Raw genomic sequence first — 20643 nt, 5'->3', positions numbered from 1 at the left:
GGGTTCTTTTGAGCTATGGTCTTAAACTTTTGATCAGCTGAAAAAATTGTGTTTGAGTGTAAATGCAGTTTTCAATTAATTCCCCGCGCAAAAGTTTTTGTCTCTTGCACTGATTTTTTCCTTTAACATTGTGAAGCTCAACTTAGAACCTTCTTAAGATCCAATAGTGCAAAATGCGAATTCTTTCAATTTTTTGACTGGTCTTTAGATTTTGATCAGGAGTGTATTTATACTTATGCACCACTTTGTGTTCATCTACCACTTTAAAAAAAATCCCAAGAAAACAAATTAAGCTCTGTGATGAAATGAGAATCACGTTTTCTCTTTGTGCGTTTATTTGATAAGCAAGCGATTTTATGCTTTTCTTTTCTTCCTTACTTGACCCTGAAACCTTTCAATTAAACACTGTATTAATACAGAAGATTTCTGTGAAATTCTCATGACACAAAAAATTGTGGCTCGGTTTAAGAATTGTCAGGCTTGAAGCTGATTAAGTCTGAAGTGAACAGCGTCGCAAATAGGATTTGACTTTATTCCGCCATCACCGACCGAGGACAGTGTGATTGTCTTAAGACCCAGTTTGGACCTGCAGCTTATTAATGATTAAAAGGAAGGCTTTCTTCCAGCAACATCTTACTTCCATGTAAACTTATCATTGATGACATGGCAATGTTGCTTACCTAACAGTAACTTTACATATTTCAAGCATTTCTTTTCAGCTCAATTTGGCTTTGATCGCTTGAAGGCCCAGCAGTGTGAAGATTACAGTAAAACATGTGTTTTGGTTTAAGCAGTTATATTTTCTGATGTAGATTATTGTGGGCCGACATAAAGCAAATAAAAAAATGTAACTTTTAGATACCAGATCGGTGGCTGGGCCTGTTAAAAATCCTCTCTCTTTGCTCTGCAGCGTCTCAAAACCTGCGGATTGGAAGATTCTGCTCACAGTGACGTCTCTCAGCGGCGGCTAGTTATAGTTACCAGTCCTGGGTTCGACACTCATGCACTATTCATCGGCGTATCACTTCACTCCTGCCAGACCTCAGACGTGAACAAACACATTTCCTTTCTGTGCACAACTTAACTTTGTGGCTTTTCTTCTGGGGTCTCTCTAAAAGGCCTAAAATGCCCGTGTAGCATCTCTTTGGTTTTAATAGAAACCAAAACTTCTGAGTTCTGGGCTGTTTTTTTTTTTTTTCTTTTCTTGTTTTACCTTTAAAGGAGATCTCTGGGAGATACGTGGAGAAGAGAACTGAGCATAACTCGTCGTATATGGTACGTATCGTCTGAGCAGAGATCAAACTGTGGTGTTCAGGCCTCGGTGTTTTGGAGTGCATGTGAATGACTTTCTTTGAGAAGGATTTTTTTTTCATGTCAGCTGATCTTATTTTTGAATTTTCTTTTTAAAGGTCAAACAGTGGTTTTTGATTTTCCATCAAATTTAAATGTAATTACGCGCTATCGGATCATGCCAGGCACGTACAATTTTTATTTATTTATTTTTTGGTGATGTAAGATTTTGTTCCTCTGTTTGTTTGTTTTTTTGTTTTTGTTTGTTGCTAACTCTTTGGTCAAAAATAATCAAAGAAAGGTGCCAATATTATAATTAATAATCCCAAATTGTCTCATAAAATAAGGCAGCCACTTTAAACCGGACGTGTCTGGGTGTCGACGGAGCACTTTGTCGATTAATTTCTGCAGAATAACGAGACTAATGGTATTATTTTCACAATGCATGTGAAATGTATCCCCTCCAATTGAAGTATTAGGGTCAGATGATTTAAATAATTAAAAGGCCCATCCGAAGGCTACGTTTCAGATAAACTATGCTATAATACTCTCTATCGTTGATTTTAGGTTTAAAAAAATGCAAAACTTAAGGTGTTCTTTGTGTTTTTGTTCATTTAAAGTTTTCTTAGTTCTGGTGATTTGCTGTTGAGACAGAATAAAGCAAGAGTTAAGCTCGCCTAACAACAGAAATAGAAGATAAATCAATTTAAACATGAGATAAGCAGAACTGGCTCCAGGTACAAGTAGATTTTGAGGTCGATTAGGATCCCAGACTCCTAAATGCACACATATCAGCAGAAACCTGCGTTGTTCTGAAGTTGTGTTAACAGCAGTCGTAATTTAGAGCCAACTTATTAATTGCTGCTGTTCTGTCGATCGCCGAGAAACCAGTTTTAAAACCCCCCAAAAAGTGTTTTAAGCGTGTTTGTCAGTTCAGGAAAGCTTCATAGCATCTCTGTGGAAAATTGAATGTTGACAAACGGATCCTAAAAGTGATTTTTTTTTGTGCAACAATAAATGCAAAGTGACTGACGTGCAAAATCGAGCAAAAGCACTTCATTTAACAGACCTGACTCGCTAGTTGCCAAGAACCAAACTTAGGCCGACTCTGTTGCCATGTTTGTCCCATTCATCTGTGTTTTAATGTCTAAAGTTGTTAATGTGATTATTTTTTGTGTCGCAGAGCGCTCAGAGGAAACCTTTGAACCATGAAGCGCAGTAAGCACCGCGGACAAAAGGAGGACAAAGGCAGAGGTATCACCTTAGCCGGATCGTTGGATTCGTGTCAACGAGGCCAGAAAGTCCAGTTTAATGTTACACAGACAGACGCAGCCTGTTTCTGCAATACGTCAAACGTTTTGTCACAAACAAACAAATACTTTTGCTCTAAAAAGTATTTTGCTTATGATCTGTGCTTTTAAATGTTGCATATTAACATGATTTTATGTCTTATGATGTTCTTAATCTATGCTTAATCTATGGGAGGATGAATTTGAGAGTATCTTTTTTTTCTCCACCAAACACAATGTTGCAAGAAAAATAGCAATTCTTTCTTTCTTTTAGGATTTTTCTTTAGATGTGTCTTTTGTGTGATGCCTAGATGAGCCAGCCATTTTGGAGACGGAGAACATGGATCGTAACGGGATGTTAATGGGAGGTCCGGATCCCGACACCATCTCTTTGGCCTCCGTCACAGCAGTCACCACCAATGTTTCAAATAAAAGGCAGGCCTTATTCTAACTGTCTGGTTTTTATTTTTATTTTTATTTGGGTTTATTAATCATGCGTAACTCCTCAGATCAAAGCCGGACATCAAGATGGAGCCCAGCTCTGGACGACCCATGGATTACCAGGTAGGTTAATAAATACTTGGAAAAGTATTTGCACCCGAAGAGCCTTTTTCGCATTTTCTGAAGTTGCAACCAAAACTTCAGTGTCTGTTATGAGTATTTTACACAATACTCATGAAGTAGATCATACCTGGAGGGTTGAGGGGGGTTTTCAAAATCTGAAAAGTGTGGCATGCACAGCTTATTGTACGTTTTTTTGACATCAACTCGCTAAGCTCAATGTTCCCCTGTAGGCTGTGACATAAAAGTTAAATAAAGTATCACAGTTTCGTAATTTCAATGGGACGAAGTAGGACAGTTCATGGGTTGTTGCGATTTGCGTGATTTGCAGTTGTAAACTGATGGATGGTGCACTTTCAGGTCAGTGTGACAGTGATTGAAGCCAGGCAGCTGGTCGGCCTGAACATGGACCCCATGGTCTGTGTGGAGATCGGAGAAGAGAAAAAGTACACCTCCATGAAGGAGTCGACCAACTGCCCTTACTACAACGAAGTGAGTCGGTCACGATGACGCGGCGTCAGGAAACCCTCTGAAATTCAAGGTTGACTTACAACGAGGCTTCACCTCAAACTGTCGTCTCTTCCAGTACTTTGTGTTTGACTTCCACATCCCACCAGATGTCATGTTCGACAAAATCCTGAAAGTGTCCGTAAGTCATTAGTTCCTCTGAGCCGACTGACAGGAATTTCTTCTGTGACACGGGGGGATTTTTTATTTTTTATTTTTAATTGTGTGTATTTTTTAACCTACTTGTAGGTGATCCACTCCAAAAATCTTCTGCGAAGTGGAACGCTGGTTGGGTCTTTTAAAATGGATGTTGGCACAGTCTACTTCCAGCCAGGTCAGAAAACAATGTGTTTGGTAGTTTAACTCCAGATCAAGCCCTCTGTCTGCATGGATGCCTTAATATGTTTAGAGATTTATTTGAACTATCTTTGTTTGTGGTGGAATAATTATCCAACGTCAATAAATATTAATGATATGTCGATTCCATATCGAGTGTAGATGACCTCTCATCCACACAAGATAGAAATTATGCATACAATATTTGGATAAATCCACATCGTCAAGCTACAAAGAATCAATAGTCTTCAATAATGTTTATGGCATTTTATTCCTCTTATCAGATAAAGCTGATTTACGTAAAATACTTTTTTAAAAATTTAAAGTTTCTATATCTTCACAAATGGCTTGAAGTCTGTCCTCCTTTAGAAGCCTTACGTCATCCGTTGTAATACCAGTTTTGATGTGCGTTTGTGATCATCGTCCTCCTTTCCGACATTCAGCCGTCTAGTTAAAGACCTCAGAGGAAGACCTCTATTTCTGCAGCACAAAGCGTCACTGACATCATCACAATCCCTCAACACAATGGTGGTGCAACATGATGCTTAGCAGTTAGCTGTTTTGCAAAGTGTGACGTTCCACTACCTTCTAGCTCGTTACAGACTGGAGGCATGAAGGTTTTTGGATGTTTGAGCTAATTTTTACCTCATCTGAGGCTAACAGCTTGGGTCAGATGGCTGAAACTTGGACACAGTGGGGTGTTTTAGTAGGATATTGATCCCAGTAAACACTAAACTTGGTTTAGAAACAGATAAACCAGACCAGAATTAAACTTCTGCATTGACCTCAATTTGAACTTACTTAAAAACATGAATTATGCACTAAAGCCGCATCTGAGGTGGTGAACCAACCATAAATTTTGCAAAGAGGACTGGTCAAATGACCAGCTGGAATAATGCCAGGACCTTGATGACCAATTATGCATTTATTTGTGCCTTTATGTAAATAATTTTCTTTGGTGGATTCAAAAAAATCAACAATGAATCTGAACTTTTGCACCCGATTCTTGTTTGTACAGTTTATTTGTTATGATTATTTATTACTGCATGCTCATTTGAAAGTGAATAAAGAACAAATATGTCATCATCAGGAATCCAAAACAAAGCTGACATTTGTGTTTTTGTCCCACAGAGCATCAGTTTTACCACAAATGGGCCCTGTTGTCTGACCCAGACGACATCACAGCAGGCTGCAAAGGCTACGTTAAATGTGACATCGCCGTTGTGGCTAAAGGAGACACCATTAAAACTCCACACAAGGCCAATGAGTCTGAAGACGACGACATAGAGGGGTCGGTTAAACTTCCGGCATTTAACCCACAAAAGTTCTCCTTTTTTTAAAAGTTATTGAGAAGTAAATTCTGCCTGCGTCAGGAATCTGCTGCTGCCTGAGGGCGTTCCTGCAGAGCGGCAGTGGGCTCGCTACTACCTGAAGATCTACAGAGCAGAGGGACTCCCCAGAATGAACACCAGCATTATGGCCAACGTCAAAAAGGCGTTTATAGGAGAAAATAAAGACCTGGTTGATCCCTACGTCCAAGTGCTCTTTGCGGGGCAGAAGGTCAGCTCGAATAACGGCCGCCTTTTATATTTGTCGTGCGTTAGCAGGACTCAGAATGTGAACGCGTTTAATTTGTGACCGCAGGGCAAGACGTCGGTACAGAAGAGCTGCTATGAGCCCATCTGGAACGAGCAGATCATTTTCACGGAGATGTTTCCTCCCCTCTGCAAGCGCATGAAGATCCAGATCCGGGACTCGGATAAAGTGAACGATGTGGCCATGGGAACACACTTCTTAGATCTGAAGAAGATTTCCAACGATGGGGACAAAGGTGATCATTTATCACAAAGACAAAAAGTGTGTTCAAATAAAGTGGGAGGTTTTATTTGATATGGACGACGTGGCTTTCTGTCCAGGGTGGCACAGCCCGAGGGGGGCAACAACTCACACACACACACACACAAATAGCTCCATCATTTGCGCCCTGATAGAGTTTTCTGTTGCTTATTTGCATGTAATATCAGTGGTTTTGCTGCCCCCATGTGACGTGTGACAGTAATGCTGACTGATAGCTTTGTAGTTTGTGTCTAATTTGGCAACTTCAGATTTTTTTTTAAGGAAATCTGGAATGTGTTTGACCACCTCTAGCTCAAACTGTTACGTATTTGGTCCGGTCGAACTTCAGGTGAATAATTTACACCAAACAGAGCTTTAGAAACTCTCTCCTCTATTTGCAAACGAACAGTTTTCAATCGTTTCTAAGACAGCTTTAGATTTAGAGAACCAGGACAAACGTATGACATAGATTGACTAAACAATCCTGGACTGAATTATTTTCCCTGTGATTATTGACAATTTGAAATAGTTAGCGATTTGTAGAGCTTCGCTTCTGTCAAACATATTGTTGAAATCAGTCCATCTATGCAGGTCATCTATTATCAGACAAATTTCTTTAACCCTTTCATGCATGAATTATTATCCTTTGTGTCAGGATTTTTTTTTTTTCAAAAAATGTTTTGATTTTCTTAAGGCCTAAAAATAAGGTAGGAAATTAATTTTGTAATTTTTTTTCAGGTGCTCAATTGTAATTTTCTCCAAATACAAAGTTGTTATTTGAAAAATACATCAGTAGTGTAGTTCTTTAGGGGTTATCTGATGTCGCAATATTTAGATAATATAATATCTAGATAACACAGAGGATTTGCTTTTCCTGTGGAACCAGTTAAGAACTATTTTAAAACATTTGCTTGATCGTTTCCTTCAATCGTTTCCAGTTAATTTCCAAATCACCCTCCGCTCTTCTTCTGCACCCTGCTTCCCAGGCTTCCTCCCCACGATGGGGCCCGCCTGGGTGAACATGTACGGCTCCACCCGCACCTACACCCTGATGGACGAGTACCAGGAGCTGAACGAGGGGCTCGGCGAAGGCGTGTCCTTCAGGGCTCGTCTGCTCATCAGCCTGGGCGTGGAGATCCTGGACCCGACCTCGCCTGACATCACCAGCTCCACCGAGGTCCAGGTGGAGGGAGTGCCCAACATCTCCGAGGTGGGTCTCTGCTCCGGACGGGCAGCCATGCAAGCGGCTCGTATGGTTTCTGCCGCTGACAGGTCGTTGCGCTGCGATTAATGTGAATTATTGATAGCTCTAATTTAGCCCGTCGCATGCATAAATTATAGCCGTTTGCATCGATGAGGCTGCTCGTGTTTAAAGGCTTACGGTTGTGTTTTTTTATTTATTTATTTATTTATTTTGTTTTTTTCCCCCAGACTGCTACTGGGAAGGTGGAGGATTTCTTCCTTTTTGGGTCTTTCCTGGAAGCCACAATGATAGACAGAAAGATCGGCGACAAGCCAATCAGCTTTGAGGTCACAATAGGTAGGTCAGCTGTGTCTTATCCAATCGTTTTATCGTTTATCTTATAAAATTTCTTATGATTCAATGCAGTTATTGTGTCCAGGTTAGTGTTATAAATAACTTTTTCTTTTTAAGTAAGTCATGTCTTTAAGAAGCCAATTTCAAACAGGAATGATTTTCAAGGCCAGTATTTGTGTTTGTGGCACTGTGAACGCCATGCTACGTAGTCATGCAGTCACATACAAAATAAGCAATAAATACTTTGTTTCAATCATCTTTATGTTACCACAAAACATTGTGTTAAAATTCTAAGTCCGTACGTCTGTCACGGCGGACGGAATGGGGGAAGATGTGAAAGGGACAAAGTTCATATTCAGAAAGCCGCTCTTTCCAGGTTACTATGGAAACGAGAACGACGGCGTCATCCAACCCAAAACGAAGGGGAAGAAGGGCGGCGGCGACGGTGCTGAAGAGGAAACCGAGCTGATACACAACTCCAGCGAGGAGGAGCTGGACGACGACGGAGACCTGACTTCAGTGTCCACCACTCCACCCATGAAACCCGTCATCACTGACCGGTCAGAGCCGATACGCTCAAGCACAGTCGAACAGCGAAACGATGGACATGAAGGAGTCCTCGTGAATGTTTCTGACTGTTGTCTTGAAGAGTTTTTCAGGACATAATGACACTTTTAATGCAAGGTTGCAATATAATTTGTCTTAAAGGTCAATTAAAAGTGTCAACTTTGCCTTAAAAGTGTCATTATTTTCCGAATGACACTTCATGACAACACTCATAAGCATTCATGAAGACTCCTGTTATATCATGCTTATGACAGTCTCGCTTCAAATAAAGTGTGACCAAATAAATCATCCATCAACTCGAAGCAACTTCCGCTTCTTCTTTTGCAGTGATATTATTTATATGCCGTACAAAAAGTGGTATAAAAATGCCAGCTGTGAGTTCAAGTTTAGCTTCATGTAATCAGAGCAGCAGCAAACGGGACTTCTTTTAATGATGCCTTTCTCCTCACCGCTCTTTCATTAGCTGGTTCTGATAGTTGCTGATGCCGTTGTTCACTAATGTTCTCCAGCAAACCTCGGAGGCCGACACGGACCACCTGTATTTATCCTGTGGTTAAATTACACACAGGTGGACTCTGCTTACTAATTAGACGACGTCCGAAGGCAATTAGCATCGGATCTGATCTTATCTCAGTAAAGAGACCTGAACTTAAAGAGAGACCTAACTTTTCACATTTTTATTAGTGAAAGCATTTAAAAACCATTCATCTGTTACCTTACATCTGCTACATGTGAAGTGTAGCATGTACACTTCATGATGTCTACCACGGAAAATCCAAATAAAATACGTTGATGTTTGCTGGTTCTGTGTGGAAAACATTTTGTGCGTATCTATTAATGTATTTTGTGAATCCGTCTTAAAATGGCAACTTTGGAGGAACAATACACCATGGCTCTTGCTTTAATCCACAGGAACTATTTCCATCTGCCCTATTTTGAGAGGAAGCCATGCATTTACATCAAAAGTTGGTGGCAGGACCAGAGAAGACGGCTGTACAACTCCAACATCATCGACAACATCGCGAACAAGCTGGTAGGTGGGCGGCTACCGTGATGGCAAATCATAGTTGCCAATACCGTTGAGTCTGATGTCTAACTGTGTTTTTTTTTGGGGGGTTTTGCAGGAGGATGGACTGAACGACGTGCAGGAGATCATCAAAACAGAGAAGACCTATCCTGAACGACGGCTGAGAGGCGTTCTCGAGGAACTCAGCCAAGGATGCAGGTCTGTGTGCCTCCAAAACTAAAACTGAACCAAATAAACCCGTCTGATTTGACAAATTCAGATGCTCACACTCAGCAAGCTCGTGTTCTTTCAGTCAATTTATTGCTCTGGCGAACAAGGACCACAATCAGTCTGGCAGAACCAAACTGGACAGAGAGAGACTGAAGCTTTGCTTGTCAGAAGTGGTAAGTCCTCCAACTCACCAAACCGCACTTTCCTGCTGTTTGCTGAACATGATTGCGTTGTTTCACTAAACGATCTCTGTTTTCAGGAGGCCATTGGTCAACAAGCGAAGACGATGAGGACACAAGTGAAGAAGAGCACGGTCAGGGATAAACTCAAGCTGGCTCAAAACTTCCACATAAAGCTTCGCTTCCTCGCCGACGAGGTAAAGACCTTCTCCAAATGAGTCAATTAATAATAAATTCGTAACTTTGCAAGACTATATAATGTTCCTTACGCATGGTGTAATTAAAACTTCACAGCCCCAGCACAGCGTTCCTGATGTTTTCATCTGGATGATAAGCAACGGGAAGCGCATCGCTTACGCCCGGGTTCCTTCCAAAGACATCCTGTACTCCGGTGTAGACGAAGAAAGGGGGAAAGATTGCGGCAAGGTCAAAACTATTTTCCTCAGGGTGAGTTAAAATGTAAAAAGAAAACCAATCCACTTACAGTTATGTTCTTGTTATTTTTCATTTTATGTTGTGTTTTTTTTATTTGCTTATTGTGTTCTAAAGACGAATAAACCCCTGAACAATGTTTTCTCTACCTAAGATTCCTGGTAAAAAAGGTTTCGGACCTGCTGGCTGGACGGTTCAGTCCAAGTTGGAGATTTATCTGTGGCTGGGCTTGAACAGGCAGCGCAAAGACTACCTGAGCGGCCTGCCCAACGGGTTTGAGGAAAACAAGCTGTCCAAGGGCCCCGGCATGCCTTGCTCACCACCCATCAGCCTCACCTACATGAGTAAGACCAACAACTGGAGCAATACATCGTCAAACACACTTCCTTTTGAACAATACTTTTGAATTGTACCGTAAAACACGTTCTGAAGCTGACGGGGTAGTACCCTGCAAGCAGAGGCGCAAAAAGTGGGTATGCAGCGTATGCAACGCATAGGGGCGCAGCACCAGAGGGGGCGCCAAAACCCCGTCTGGAGGGGGCGACGCGCCGATTATGTTTTCCCATACACTTCAGCGCGCCTTACGCTCCTTCACCTCTCGCACATAACGAGGTAAATGTAGCGATTTTTACACTTCAGGTATCGTCGTCGGTATGTTTTCGCATCCACCTGAATAATGTGCAGTTGCGCCACTGCCTGCAAGTTTCCTAGAACTTGCAGGGTACTTTCTGGAACTTTTCAACAGGTGCTTTCCTATATATTTTCTGAAAATCAAACGTTTACGTTTCCAGAACTTGCCACTTATTTTACTGATTATTTTCCCCAAAACCCAGTAGTAACTTACTGGAACAAGGTATCTACTTACCGGATACTTTTTCAGATCAACCATATATTTTCCAGAAACTTTCTTCTAACGCATCGTTTTTATTTGTGAAACTTAGTCAGAAATCTCTAGAGTTGGGTTGTAGTGTGGGGTTAGTGGTTAAAGGAGTCTGTTTCTGAAATGCTTTAGGCACGTAGGGACTGTGACGGTTCTTGGAGAGTAAATTAGATTATTTAGAAAGCATCTGGTAAGTGTCAGACCGAATTACGTAGCTCTACCTGATTATTGAAAATCGTGGCACTTTCCGCAGCACTAAGGAGATTATATTGATTACTGATACTGGTAACAGATGTCTAAGGAAGCACATATAGTTTTTAAGCGTCTTCAAATCACATTGCAAATGAGAGGCTGAATGTTTTCACTGCAGTGAAGCAAATCTTCCAGCTGAGGGTCCACATGTACCAGGCTCGCAGCCTGTTTGCTGCTGACAGCACAGGTCTGTCTGATCCCTTCGCAAGAGTTTTCTTCTCAACCCAAAGTCAAGTCACAGAAGTGAGTTCATCCACCCAAAAATGAAGGTATAATAAAAAATAAAAAAAATTGGATGGGAACAAATGCTCTGCTTTCTTGCAGGTGCTGGCTGAGACCCTCTGCCCCACATGGGACCAGCTGCTGGTGTTTGAGAACGTGGAGTTGTTTGGAGAGGCCTATGAGCTGAGGGACGATCCACCCATTATTGTCATTGAGCTCTATGACCAGGACACAGTGGTGAGGAAAAGTTTACACACAGAGATGTCACAAGCTCTCCATTTTTATTCACGGGAGCAAATGTGCTTTCTTTCAATAGAACAAATGACTCAGCAACTGTTTTATGTGAATTTTTTATCAAAATTATAATTAGGGATGTCCTGATCTGCACTGTTTTTCTCCCTGGTGGCGACTTGTTTACTTTAAGCTTAGTCTTTTACTGAATCTGAGTCCCGGTTTAATCCTGGACTCTTAAAATCCAGCGTAGCTTTAAAATTGTTAAAAACCTTTAACATTTATCAGCATTACAGATGATGTGGTCACTTTTGTTTCTTCGACACTACCTTGTCATCCCAACCAGAGTTTTAGCAAGACACATAATTTGACACATAATTAAAACCTGAACAACTTTGTAACTTGATATATGGAGCAACTTTCAGTAATAATCTCATGAACCCGCGTCATGATCGTGTTTACAATATTTTGTTGCTAACCAATTTGCTGAAGTGCTAGGCTAACACTAGCATTCTTCTTCTCTGTTTTGGTGTTACTTGTTGATGATTTGGCTTGCAACATATTTTACAGCCATTCCAGTTAAATTAATTTTGACAAAACCTTAAAGAAAGCTAATTTCTTCTTTCACAAATTCAGCAATTTGCTAAAAGTTAGCGGCTTGAGAGTACAGCTCTCCGTGTGTCACACGACAAGCCAATGCATCTCATGTCTTACATTGGAAGTGTTTTTTAAGAAGTAAATTTCAGGATTTCTTTTGTTAAAATCCCTTAAGCATTAAATTAACAAAATAACAGTTTTTCAAGCCCTGCTCAGGAAAATAAGTCATGTTTGTTAAAATGGCTGACCATTTAAAAACCCTTTAAACTGGACATCCTTAGTTATAATCCAACAATCTGCCTTTTACAAATACAGTCTTTTGTTTGTTGACATCAACTTAACGTGATTCTATTCTGAAGAAATGTTTTCTGACTGACAATTTTATATCTGCTCCTGACAATAACACCAATGTTTTGGATGACCCTGTGGATAAGTAGAGTGTGGATTGCCTTGATGTACGGTAGCAGGATCTTAAAGTGTGCAGAGTAGATTTTGTTCAAAGGCATGCAAGAGGAATATGATAGGTCCACAAGGACAAACAGATGGACCCTGCACTAGCGTCCTATCCCTGTTGCATTCCTTTCAGTGACACTTTGTGCTTTTGTATGTGGCCGTCAAAGTATTTGACTCTTTATAACCACTAACTGCAAGAAAGATTTAACTTTCGCAGCTCTCAGAGGCATCAGGAGGTTATTTAATTGTTCTTTGGCATAACATAGATGCATCTATTTTGCAGTTTACTGGTTATTTTTTTAGGGGATCTTGATGTTATTATTTTTTCCTTTCCTTGTATCTGTAGAGATTTTAAATCTTGAAACATGTGCACCTCAAGCCATGTTTCTTTATGTTAATCAAAACCATGAATATTGACACTTTTTAGCTTATTTTTTAATAATAAAAAAAACAGAGTAATTCCAACACTAATACTTATTAACTGAAACATCCAGTGCAGATTTGATGTTTAATCGTCTACTTTATGCTCTCAGGGTAAAGCTGACTTCATGGGCAGGACGTTTGCTAAGCCTTTGGTCAAGATGGCGGATGAGCACTATGGGCCGCCGCGTTTCCCTCCCCAACTGGAGTATTATCAGGTCTACCGTGGGAACGGTGCCGCTGGAGAGATGCTGGCAGCCTTTGAGCTTCTCCAGGTTAATTGAAGGCAGTTCTCTCACTAAACAAGGCTTCCCTCTCGTAAGCCTTCCTGTGGCTTCACTCTGCTGCTGTCTCTCAGATTGGCCCCAATGGAAAAGCAGACCTTCCTCCCATAGACGGGCCTACGGATATGGACCGTGGCCCCATCCTGCCTGTGCCTCTGGGGATTAGGCCAGTGCTCAGCAAGTACAGAATTGAGGTCTGAGCTCCAGATTTACTCAGAAAACCTCAGTGATTGTTGGTCCGTTTTGCAGAAAGTTCGACAACATGTACATTTTTTGCTTCTTTGAAGGTTTTGTTCTGGGGCTTGAGGGACTTGAAGAGGGTGAACCTGGCCCAGGTGGATCGGCCTCGTGTGGACATCGAGTGCGCCGGGAAGGGCGTTCAGTCGGCCCTCATCCCCAACTACAAAAAGAACCCCAACTTCAGCACTCTGGTCAAGTGGTTCGAAGTGGTACCGTGTCATTTCCTAAACACTTCCTTGGCCGAGTAACAATAATAACAAACGCTTAAAGACCCGGCATGTGACTGCCACTCCGTTAGGTTTACCAAGTCAGAGAATCTTTTAATGTGTGCGTTAGGATTTGCCAGAGAACGAGCTGCTTCACCCTCCGCTGAACATCCGCGTGGTGGACTGCAGAGCGTTTGGCCGCTACACTTTGGTCGGTTCCAACGCCGTCACCAGCCTGCGCAAGTTCATCTACAGGGGATCAGACAAGCAGGCCAACAACTGGTCCACTACGGGTATAACCCAAATGCAAGGCTCACACAGTGAAAAGCGTTCACAGCCCTTTAACTTTTTTTTTGACACATTTTATCACATCACAACCACAGACCTACAGGTTCATGTGAAACAGCTGTTAAGATGTACAGAGCATATTTTTGAGCTGGCTACAGTGTTCTTTCTACTACTGTGTGTTTGTTGTACCAATATCTACATACGCCATCTGGTTTCAGTTGTACGCCGTTTCTCTTTCAGAGGAAATTATCGTGGTGAGCATGGAAACGGAGCCTGCGTTCAAGAAGATGGACACCGTGGTCAAACTGGACTCTGTAAGTTTAAACTCTGACACCTTGATTCGAAAGACTTAAACCAGGTTAAAAGCTCCTTCTATTTCATTCGGACTGCCATGTTGCTGAAATGTACCATACAAATAAACCTGATTGATTGATTGGTTGATTGATACACATGTTAAACTTGCTGTTCTCCCCCCAGTGCTCTGAAGCTGTGATCAAAGTTGAGGTGAGCATAGCACAAGCGATTACCTTTAATGACGGTTTGTGTTGTCCTTACAACGCCTGACAATATCCGTTATGTGCACTGAACGTAAAAAAAGGATGACGACAAAGACGAGAAAGGTAAGAAGAAGAAGAGGAAGAAGGGGGACGAACCTGAAGAGGAGGAACTTGATGAGAGCATGTTGGACTGGTGGTCCAAATATTTTGCCTCAATTGAAACTTTAACTGAGGTAAGGAACGGTTTTGCTCTTTTGCGCTAAGCTACTTTTAAAACTTATCTCCTATGAAGACATAAATGTGTCCTGTGAAGTACAGTGTGTTTATTTTTTTAGAGTAAATAAACACTTTCTTACTGTTTTAGGCTCTCAGGGCTCAGGAGGCAGCTCTCTCAGATTCAGAAGAAAAGGAGGACATGGACATCGCTGATGGTGGAGGTAAAAAGAAAAAAAATCTTACATCTCAGTATTCTGACATTCAACTCTTAAAAGTTCAGTAATTATGTAGATTATCTACAGTGGAATGGTTTTAATTCTCAGTCAAAAATGACTTAGATCTTAGCGGTCCTACGCTCAGTGAAAATGGTGACCCTGAGATGAGAAGCGTTACTTCTGGAGTCCCGCAAGGATCCGTCTTGGGGTTTTTTTAATTATTATTTTAACAACAGAGCCGCGTCATTTCAGGAAACCCTCTGATTGCAATACGGCTGAAAATTGTGATAACATTATCAGTTATGATTAATCCTCATTTTATGGACTCTTTACTTTTTATTTACAATTAAAAAATATTCCCACTGCTCCCTATGAGCGCTAGCATCTTAGTCAGAAATACTCCTGCTTTTTGGCATGCAGAACATTTTGAGTACTGATATGTATACGACACTCTGACCAAGATAGATATATTGTGCAGCTCTACTTTACTATAAGAACTAAAACAGATTTACATCTTAAATGTAAATTTCTAGATTGACATAAACTGGTAAAAATCTAAGTTTTTATGTCAGAGGCGTCTAATCCGATGACATATTTCGTTGTATGAGAAGCTGAGGGTGGTAAATTTTAGGCCGAAATGATCCATTACTCCCGGCTTCTCTCATGATCCTTTCTCTCTCTCTCTGCACGGTTTTCTGACATCGCAGGTGACGACGCTCCAGCGAAACCCCCCAAGAGAGGAAAAGGAAAGAAGGACAAGAAAAGGGCAGCTGTAGATCCGTTTGAAAAGAAAAAGCCAAAGTTGGATGAGCTGAAGGTGGAGAATGAATAATCGTGGTGTCATTTTTTAACGTCATCTGGATGGATGTGTAATCCATGCGAGGTTAGAGATAAACGCTGTGTTTCCTACTCCCAAACTAAGGTGTATCCAAAGGAACTGGAATGTGAATTTGACAACTTTGAGGACTGGCTCCACACCTTTTACCTGTTCAGAGGGAAGGGCGGCGACGACGACGACCAAAATGTGACGGACGAGGACAGGATCGTCGGAAAGTTCAAAGTGAGGAGCGCTCCATACGCCTTACAAGTGATGATATGTGTTTTTGCAACGTTCCACTTCTTCTCCTTTCCCCGTTCCCCGTTAGGGTTCGCTGAGTATGTACAAAGTGTCGGATGATTTGCCCAGAGACATGAGCTTCGACTCCAACTTAGGAATGTTTCAGAACATCCCTAACAACGACCCCATTAACGTCCTGGTCCGCATTTATGTTGTCAGGGTGAGCTTATGCGCTCTGAACGTATAACGATGTGATTACTCTGTCAGGGAAAACAGAGTCGTATTTACAAGGGTTTTATTTTTTTTGCGTCGTGATGCTTCTGTCTCTTTATAGGCGACAGATCTGCATCCTGCGGACATAAACGGGAAAGCTGACCCCTACATCGCGATCAAGCTGGGGAAAACAGAGATCAAAGACAAGGAGAACTACATTTCCAAACAGCTGAACCCTTTGTTTGGCAAGTAAGTGACGGGAAACCGGCTGGGTTTCTGAACAGAGTCCAAACAACAGCGTCTTACTGAACACGAGTGTTTTCCTCGTGGTGGTAGATCCTTCGACGTGGAGGCCACGTTCCCCATGGATTCCACCCTGACGGTGTCGATCTATGACTGGGACCTGGTGGGAACCGATGATCTGATTGGAGAAACGAAGGTCGACCTGGAGAATCGCTTCTACAGCAAACACAGAGCCACGTGTGGGATTTCTTGCAACTACGCCATGTAAGAATCTAAAGCCCATAAAAACAAAATAAATGCACTTTAAAACAATAAATAATCGAGGGTACAGATTTCGGAGACTTGGTAGTTCTTACTTTCGCCGACAGCTTTACACATAAACTCACTTTAACGTGTTTGCCGTACAGCCATGGTTACAACGTGTGGCGAGACCCCATGAAACCCACACAAATCCTGGCTAAGCTGTGTAAGGACGGCAAGCTGGACGGCCCACACTACGGCCCCGGAGGACGGGTGAAGGTGGAGAACCGGGTCTTCATGGCGCCGACTGAGATCGAGGATGAAAACGGTATCTCTGCTTTCTACCGTTTCACTGATCCGATCTTAAAAAGATTTGCAGGACTTGCAAAAAACGTTTAATTTCAATTCAATTTCAATTTCTATATTTTCTCAAACTTTACTGGGATTTTAGCTGATGGACCAACACAAAGTAGCAATTAAAGTGAAAGGTCTGGCATGTATTTATATCCAATTTCCTTCATCTGAGCTAAATGAATGTAAAGCATTTTGTGTGACTGAAAACTTTCCCTACAGAGAACCACGGCGGTGGCAGCAGTATCCTGTTGGGACGCATTTTAACATTCCAACATGATGGATGACGACATCTTCACTGGTTTAAAACATTTCTGTGGTATAAATCTAATTTTATTCAGGGAGTTACAATGGCCCAATCAAAGTCCAGACCTGAATATATTGAGAATCTTAAAACGATTGCTGTTCACAGATTCAGGCTATTGCTGCAGACAGCAGCGCATTTTTTCTCTCCAAATCCACAGACATGTGCCGCTTTATTTTGGTCCGTCAGATAAAATCCCACTGAAACGTGAGGAGCATAAGAGGCAGGAATGCTTTTGCAAAGTGTGAACAAGTGACGATGTTTGCCAGGCTTAAAGAAGCAGACGGACGAGCACCTGGCTCTGACTGTGCTGAGGCATTGGGACGGGATTCCCAAAGCCGGCTGCAAACTGGTCCCGGAGCACGTGGAGACCAGACCGCTGCTCCATCCGGACAAACCGGGGATCGAACAAGTACGGCAGTAAAACGTCACAACGACGACTTCCTGCCGCTGAGAACTAACTTTGATTATCTCTCTAACTTTGCGCAGGGAAGAATCGAGATGTGGGTGGATCTGTTCCCCAAGGACAAGACGGCGCCCGGTCCCGCTCTGGACATTTCGCCACGGAAACCGAAGAAGTACGGGTCGAAGGATTTCAGGAGCCCGGCGTGAAGCAACCGAAACAACTCCCGATGCGTTTCGAAGCTCCTGTCTAAATGACGTTTTCATGTGCAGGTTTGAACTGAGGGTCATCATCTGGAACACAGACGAGGTGGTTTTAGAGGATGACGACATCTTCACGGGCGAGAAGTCCAGTGACATCTTTGTGCGAGGGTGATTTTTTTTTCTGCCAACAACTAGACGAGCAGAAATGCTTCCGTGTGAAGGAATGAATCTCCATTTTTCTTCTCTTCTGTTTCCCCTCACTCTGTGTCGTCAGATGGCTGAAGGGACAGCAGGAGGACAAGCAGGACACCGACGTCCACTACCACTCCATCACCGGGGAGGGGAACTTCAACTGGCGCTTCATCTACCCTTTCGACTACCTGGTGGCCGAGGAGAAGATAGTCATCTCCAAGAAGGAGTCCATGTTTGCCTGGGATGAGACTGAGTACAAGATCCCTCCTCGACTTAACCTCCAAGTGTGGGACGCCGATCACTTCTCTGCCGACGATTTTCTGGGTATTTTTTGAAACGAGATCAATTTGATTGTTGACTACATTTCTATTTTTTTTAATTATTAAAAGCTAAATATTCTCCACAGGTGCGATCGAGCTGGACCTGAACCGCTTCCCGCGTGGGGCCAAGACGGCCAAGCAGTGCACCATCGAAATGGTGACGAACGAAGCGGAGATGCCGCTGGTCTCCATCTTCAAGCAGAAGAGGATCAAAGGCTGGTGGCCGTTTGTCGCCAGGAACGAAGAAGACGACGAGTTTGAACTGACGGTGGGTGGCAGCCACAGATCAGGCAAGAAGAGTTCTCCTTAGTGAAAGCCATTTCTGCAAACGGCAACATCAGATATGAATCAGATTTCAAGTTTTAGTAAGTGTTGGTTTTGAAGTTTGGGGCCATTCCAGACAGGTTCTGACATGTTTGGGATGAAGTTTCAACCAGCTAGCTTACCCAGTTCACTTATGAGATCCAAGAGGTCTTTGCAGTTGTAGTTCCTTGGTTTGAAAGCCTAACTTGGAAACTCGACTTGGAAAGTTTGTCATGCTTGTTGGGAGTTCTGCGCTGTAACCCGACCTGGCAGAATGAAAACCTCTTGTGTCTTTAGGGTAAGGTGGAAGCTGAGCTGCACCTTCTCACAGGGGAGGAAGCTGAGAAAAGCCCAGCTGGAGACGGGCGCAACGAGCCGGATCCTCTGGAGAAACCCAAGTATGAAAGATGTGCTCTTCTCACCTCCGTTTTTGTCTGTGCGCTTCGTGTTTTACGCAGAAGAAACAGCTTTGCTCAGATTTGTCGTTCGCCTCTCTCTGCTCCCACAGCCGCCCAGACGTTGCCCTCCTCTGGTTCCTCATCCCACTCAAAGCAGCGAAGCACCTGGTGTGCGACCAGTACAGGTGGCTGACCATCAAGATCGTCACGGCGCTCCTGCTGCTGGCCATCCTGGGCCTTTTCCTCTACAACATGCCCGGATACATGGTGAAGAAAATGCTGGGCGCTTGAGAGCAAAACCGGATCACTTTTGTTTTTTTTTTCACCCAAAATGGTGGCCTATACAATAGCTTCTGTTGGTTTTTTTTTTTTTTTCAATCTTTTTTTTCCTAAAAAATACTATTTAATAAAATAATTGATGTTCTACCAACAGCACCATAGCAACAAGTTGCTGACAATAATGATAATCTGATAATAATAATCTGATAATCTGATGTTGGCTTGAGTGTATGAGTTGCTTATTATTGTGTAAAAAATCTCATTTTGCTACTGTTATTCTGATATGTAGGCAACTTTTTGTTTGTTTGTTTGATTTGCTGCTTGGAAATGTTTATTTGTTCACGTTTGATTATAACAGATCAGATTACAATTTCATTTAGAATTAAGTGAAGGTATTACACGTGGTTTGCTTGTGGTCCAGATTTTCTGAATTGTACGCTTCTGCTTTTCTGTATGATGTATTGAATTTGTGAATAAAATTCCCTCTGGGCACCTCAGGTTTCCTCTAATCATGTCATTCAAATGTACAAATATGTGGTGTGCAAGTTTCTTTCAAAAGTGGTGACATCTGTTGGGGTTTTTCATGTTTTGTCAAAAAACATTAATTGCTTTTTATTGGGATGTTAAGTGATAGACACACAGAAAGGAGAACATAATGTTCAAGTGAATTCGAAAGCATAATTTGTAAGATAATGCAAGTGATAAAGAGTAAAATATTTCCTAATTAAATGTTTCAAAGCAGGAAATCAATGGGAACGATTTTTAGTTTAAAATAACTTTTACATGTCTCATGATGAGGATCCTAGGTCTGTCTATTACTCTCCAGTTTCAATGTATTTAGTGGCTTAAACAGTCTTGTTTTTAACAGTACAAAAAATACAAGAGTGATTTATTTTGATATGTGTCGCACGAGCTCTACGGAGAGGATGTAAGTGGTTTGTTGTTTGTAATTTGCTGCCATCTGCTGGCTCTAAATGGAAATGACACCATGTTTTGGTAACTTTGGTAAATATGTTTTTGGTGGATTACGTTACGCTACCGCAGTTTTGACTCTTTTAAAAAGCTAATGGGAACTAAAACTACGTATACAAATCACATAAAGAGGATGGCAATTGCTGTAAATTAAATTTCTGAAATGCTAAGTAATACATTTAGATGCATTACCGTCAAAGTAGGACGAAAAGGCTGAGGGATATTTAGATTTTCTTCATAAAAGGTAAACGTGTCGAAAAAGAATACAGAAATAAAGTTTCAGTTTTAAAGAAAAGTACTAGGATGAAGCGGGCATCGATTTTTATCTGGGAATAATTGTAATTATATTTTTTCAACAGGTTTTGAAATGTCTTTCGTTTATTTGTAGCTCTA

The 20643-nt window shown here is 41.8% G+C and overlaps 1 protein-coding gene across 1 annotated transcript; it reads left to right on the top strand.

Annotated features, from left to right (window-relative positions):
• Nucleotides 1–978: 978 nt before the first annotated feature.
• On the top strand, nt 979–19400 carry LOC103148355 (otoferlin-like). The gene is made up of 42 exons (XM_016679137.1): nt 979–1275; nt 2474–2544; nt 2891–3014; nt 3089–3143; nt 3501–3632; nt 3727–3789; nt 3897–3981; nt 5115–5274; nt 5357–5543; nt 5628–5814; nt 6806–7029; nt 7251–7359; nt 7733–7916; nt 8836–8956; nt 9048–9148; nt 9243–9333; nt 9420–9536; nt 9634–9786; nt 9926–10115; nt 11022–11146; nt 11228–11362; nt 12940–13101; nt 13185–13304; nt 13398–13559; nt 13687–13849; nt 14085–14158; nt 14322–14348; nt 14443–14574; nt 14706–14778; nt 15480–15589; nt 15695–15832; nt 15918–16049; nt 16164–16291; nt 16379–16549; nt 16693–16853; nt 17450–17592; nt 17670–17758; nt 17856–17954; nt 18061–18302; nt 18385–18566; nt 18899–18999; nt 19110–19400. The coding sequence occupies exons 2-42, from the start codon at nt 2499–2501 to the stop codon at nt 19288–19290; spliced, it is 5379 nt and encodes a 1792-aa protein (XP_016534623.1). The 5' UTR covers nt 979–1275; nt 2474–2498; the 3' UTR covers nt 19291–19400.
• The last annotated feature ends 1243 nt before the right edge of the window (nt 19401–20643 follow it).

The sequence above is a fragment of the Poecilia formosa genome, unplaced genomic scaffold (assembly GCF_000485575.1).
Source record: "Poecilia formosa unplaced genomic scaffold, Poecilia_formosa-5.1.2 Scaffold203, whole genome shotgun sequence".
Taxonomy (NCBI): Eukaryota; Metazoa; Chordata; class Actinopteri; order Cyprinodontiformes; family Poeciliidae; genus Poecilia; species Poecilia formosa.
The sequence above is the reverse complement of the archived record's forward strand: the minus strand, read 5'-3'. Positions and strand labels throughout refer to the sequence as shown.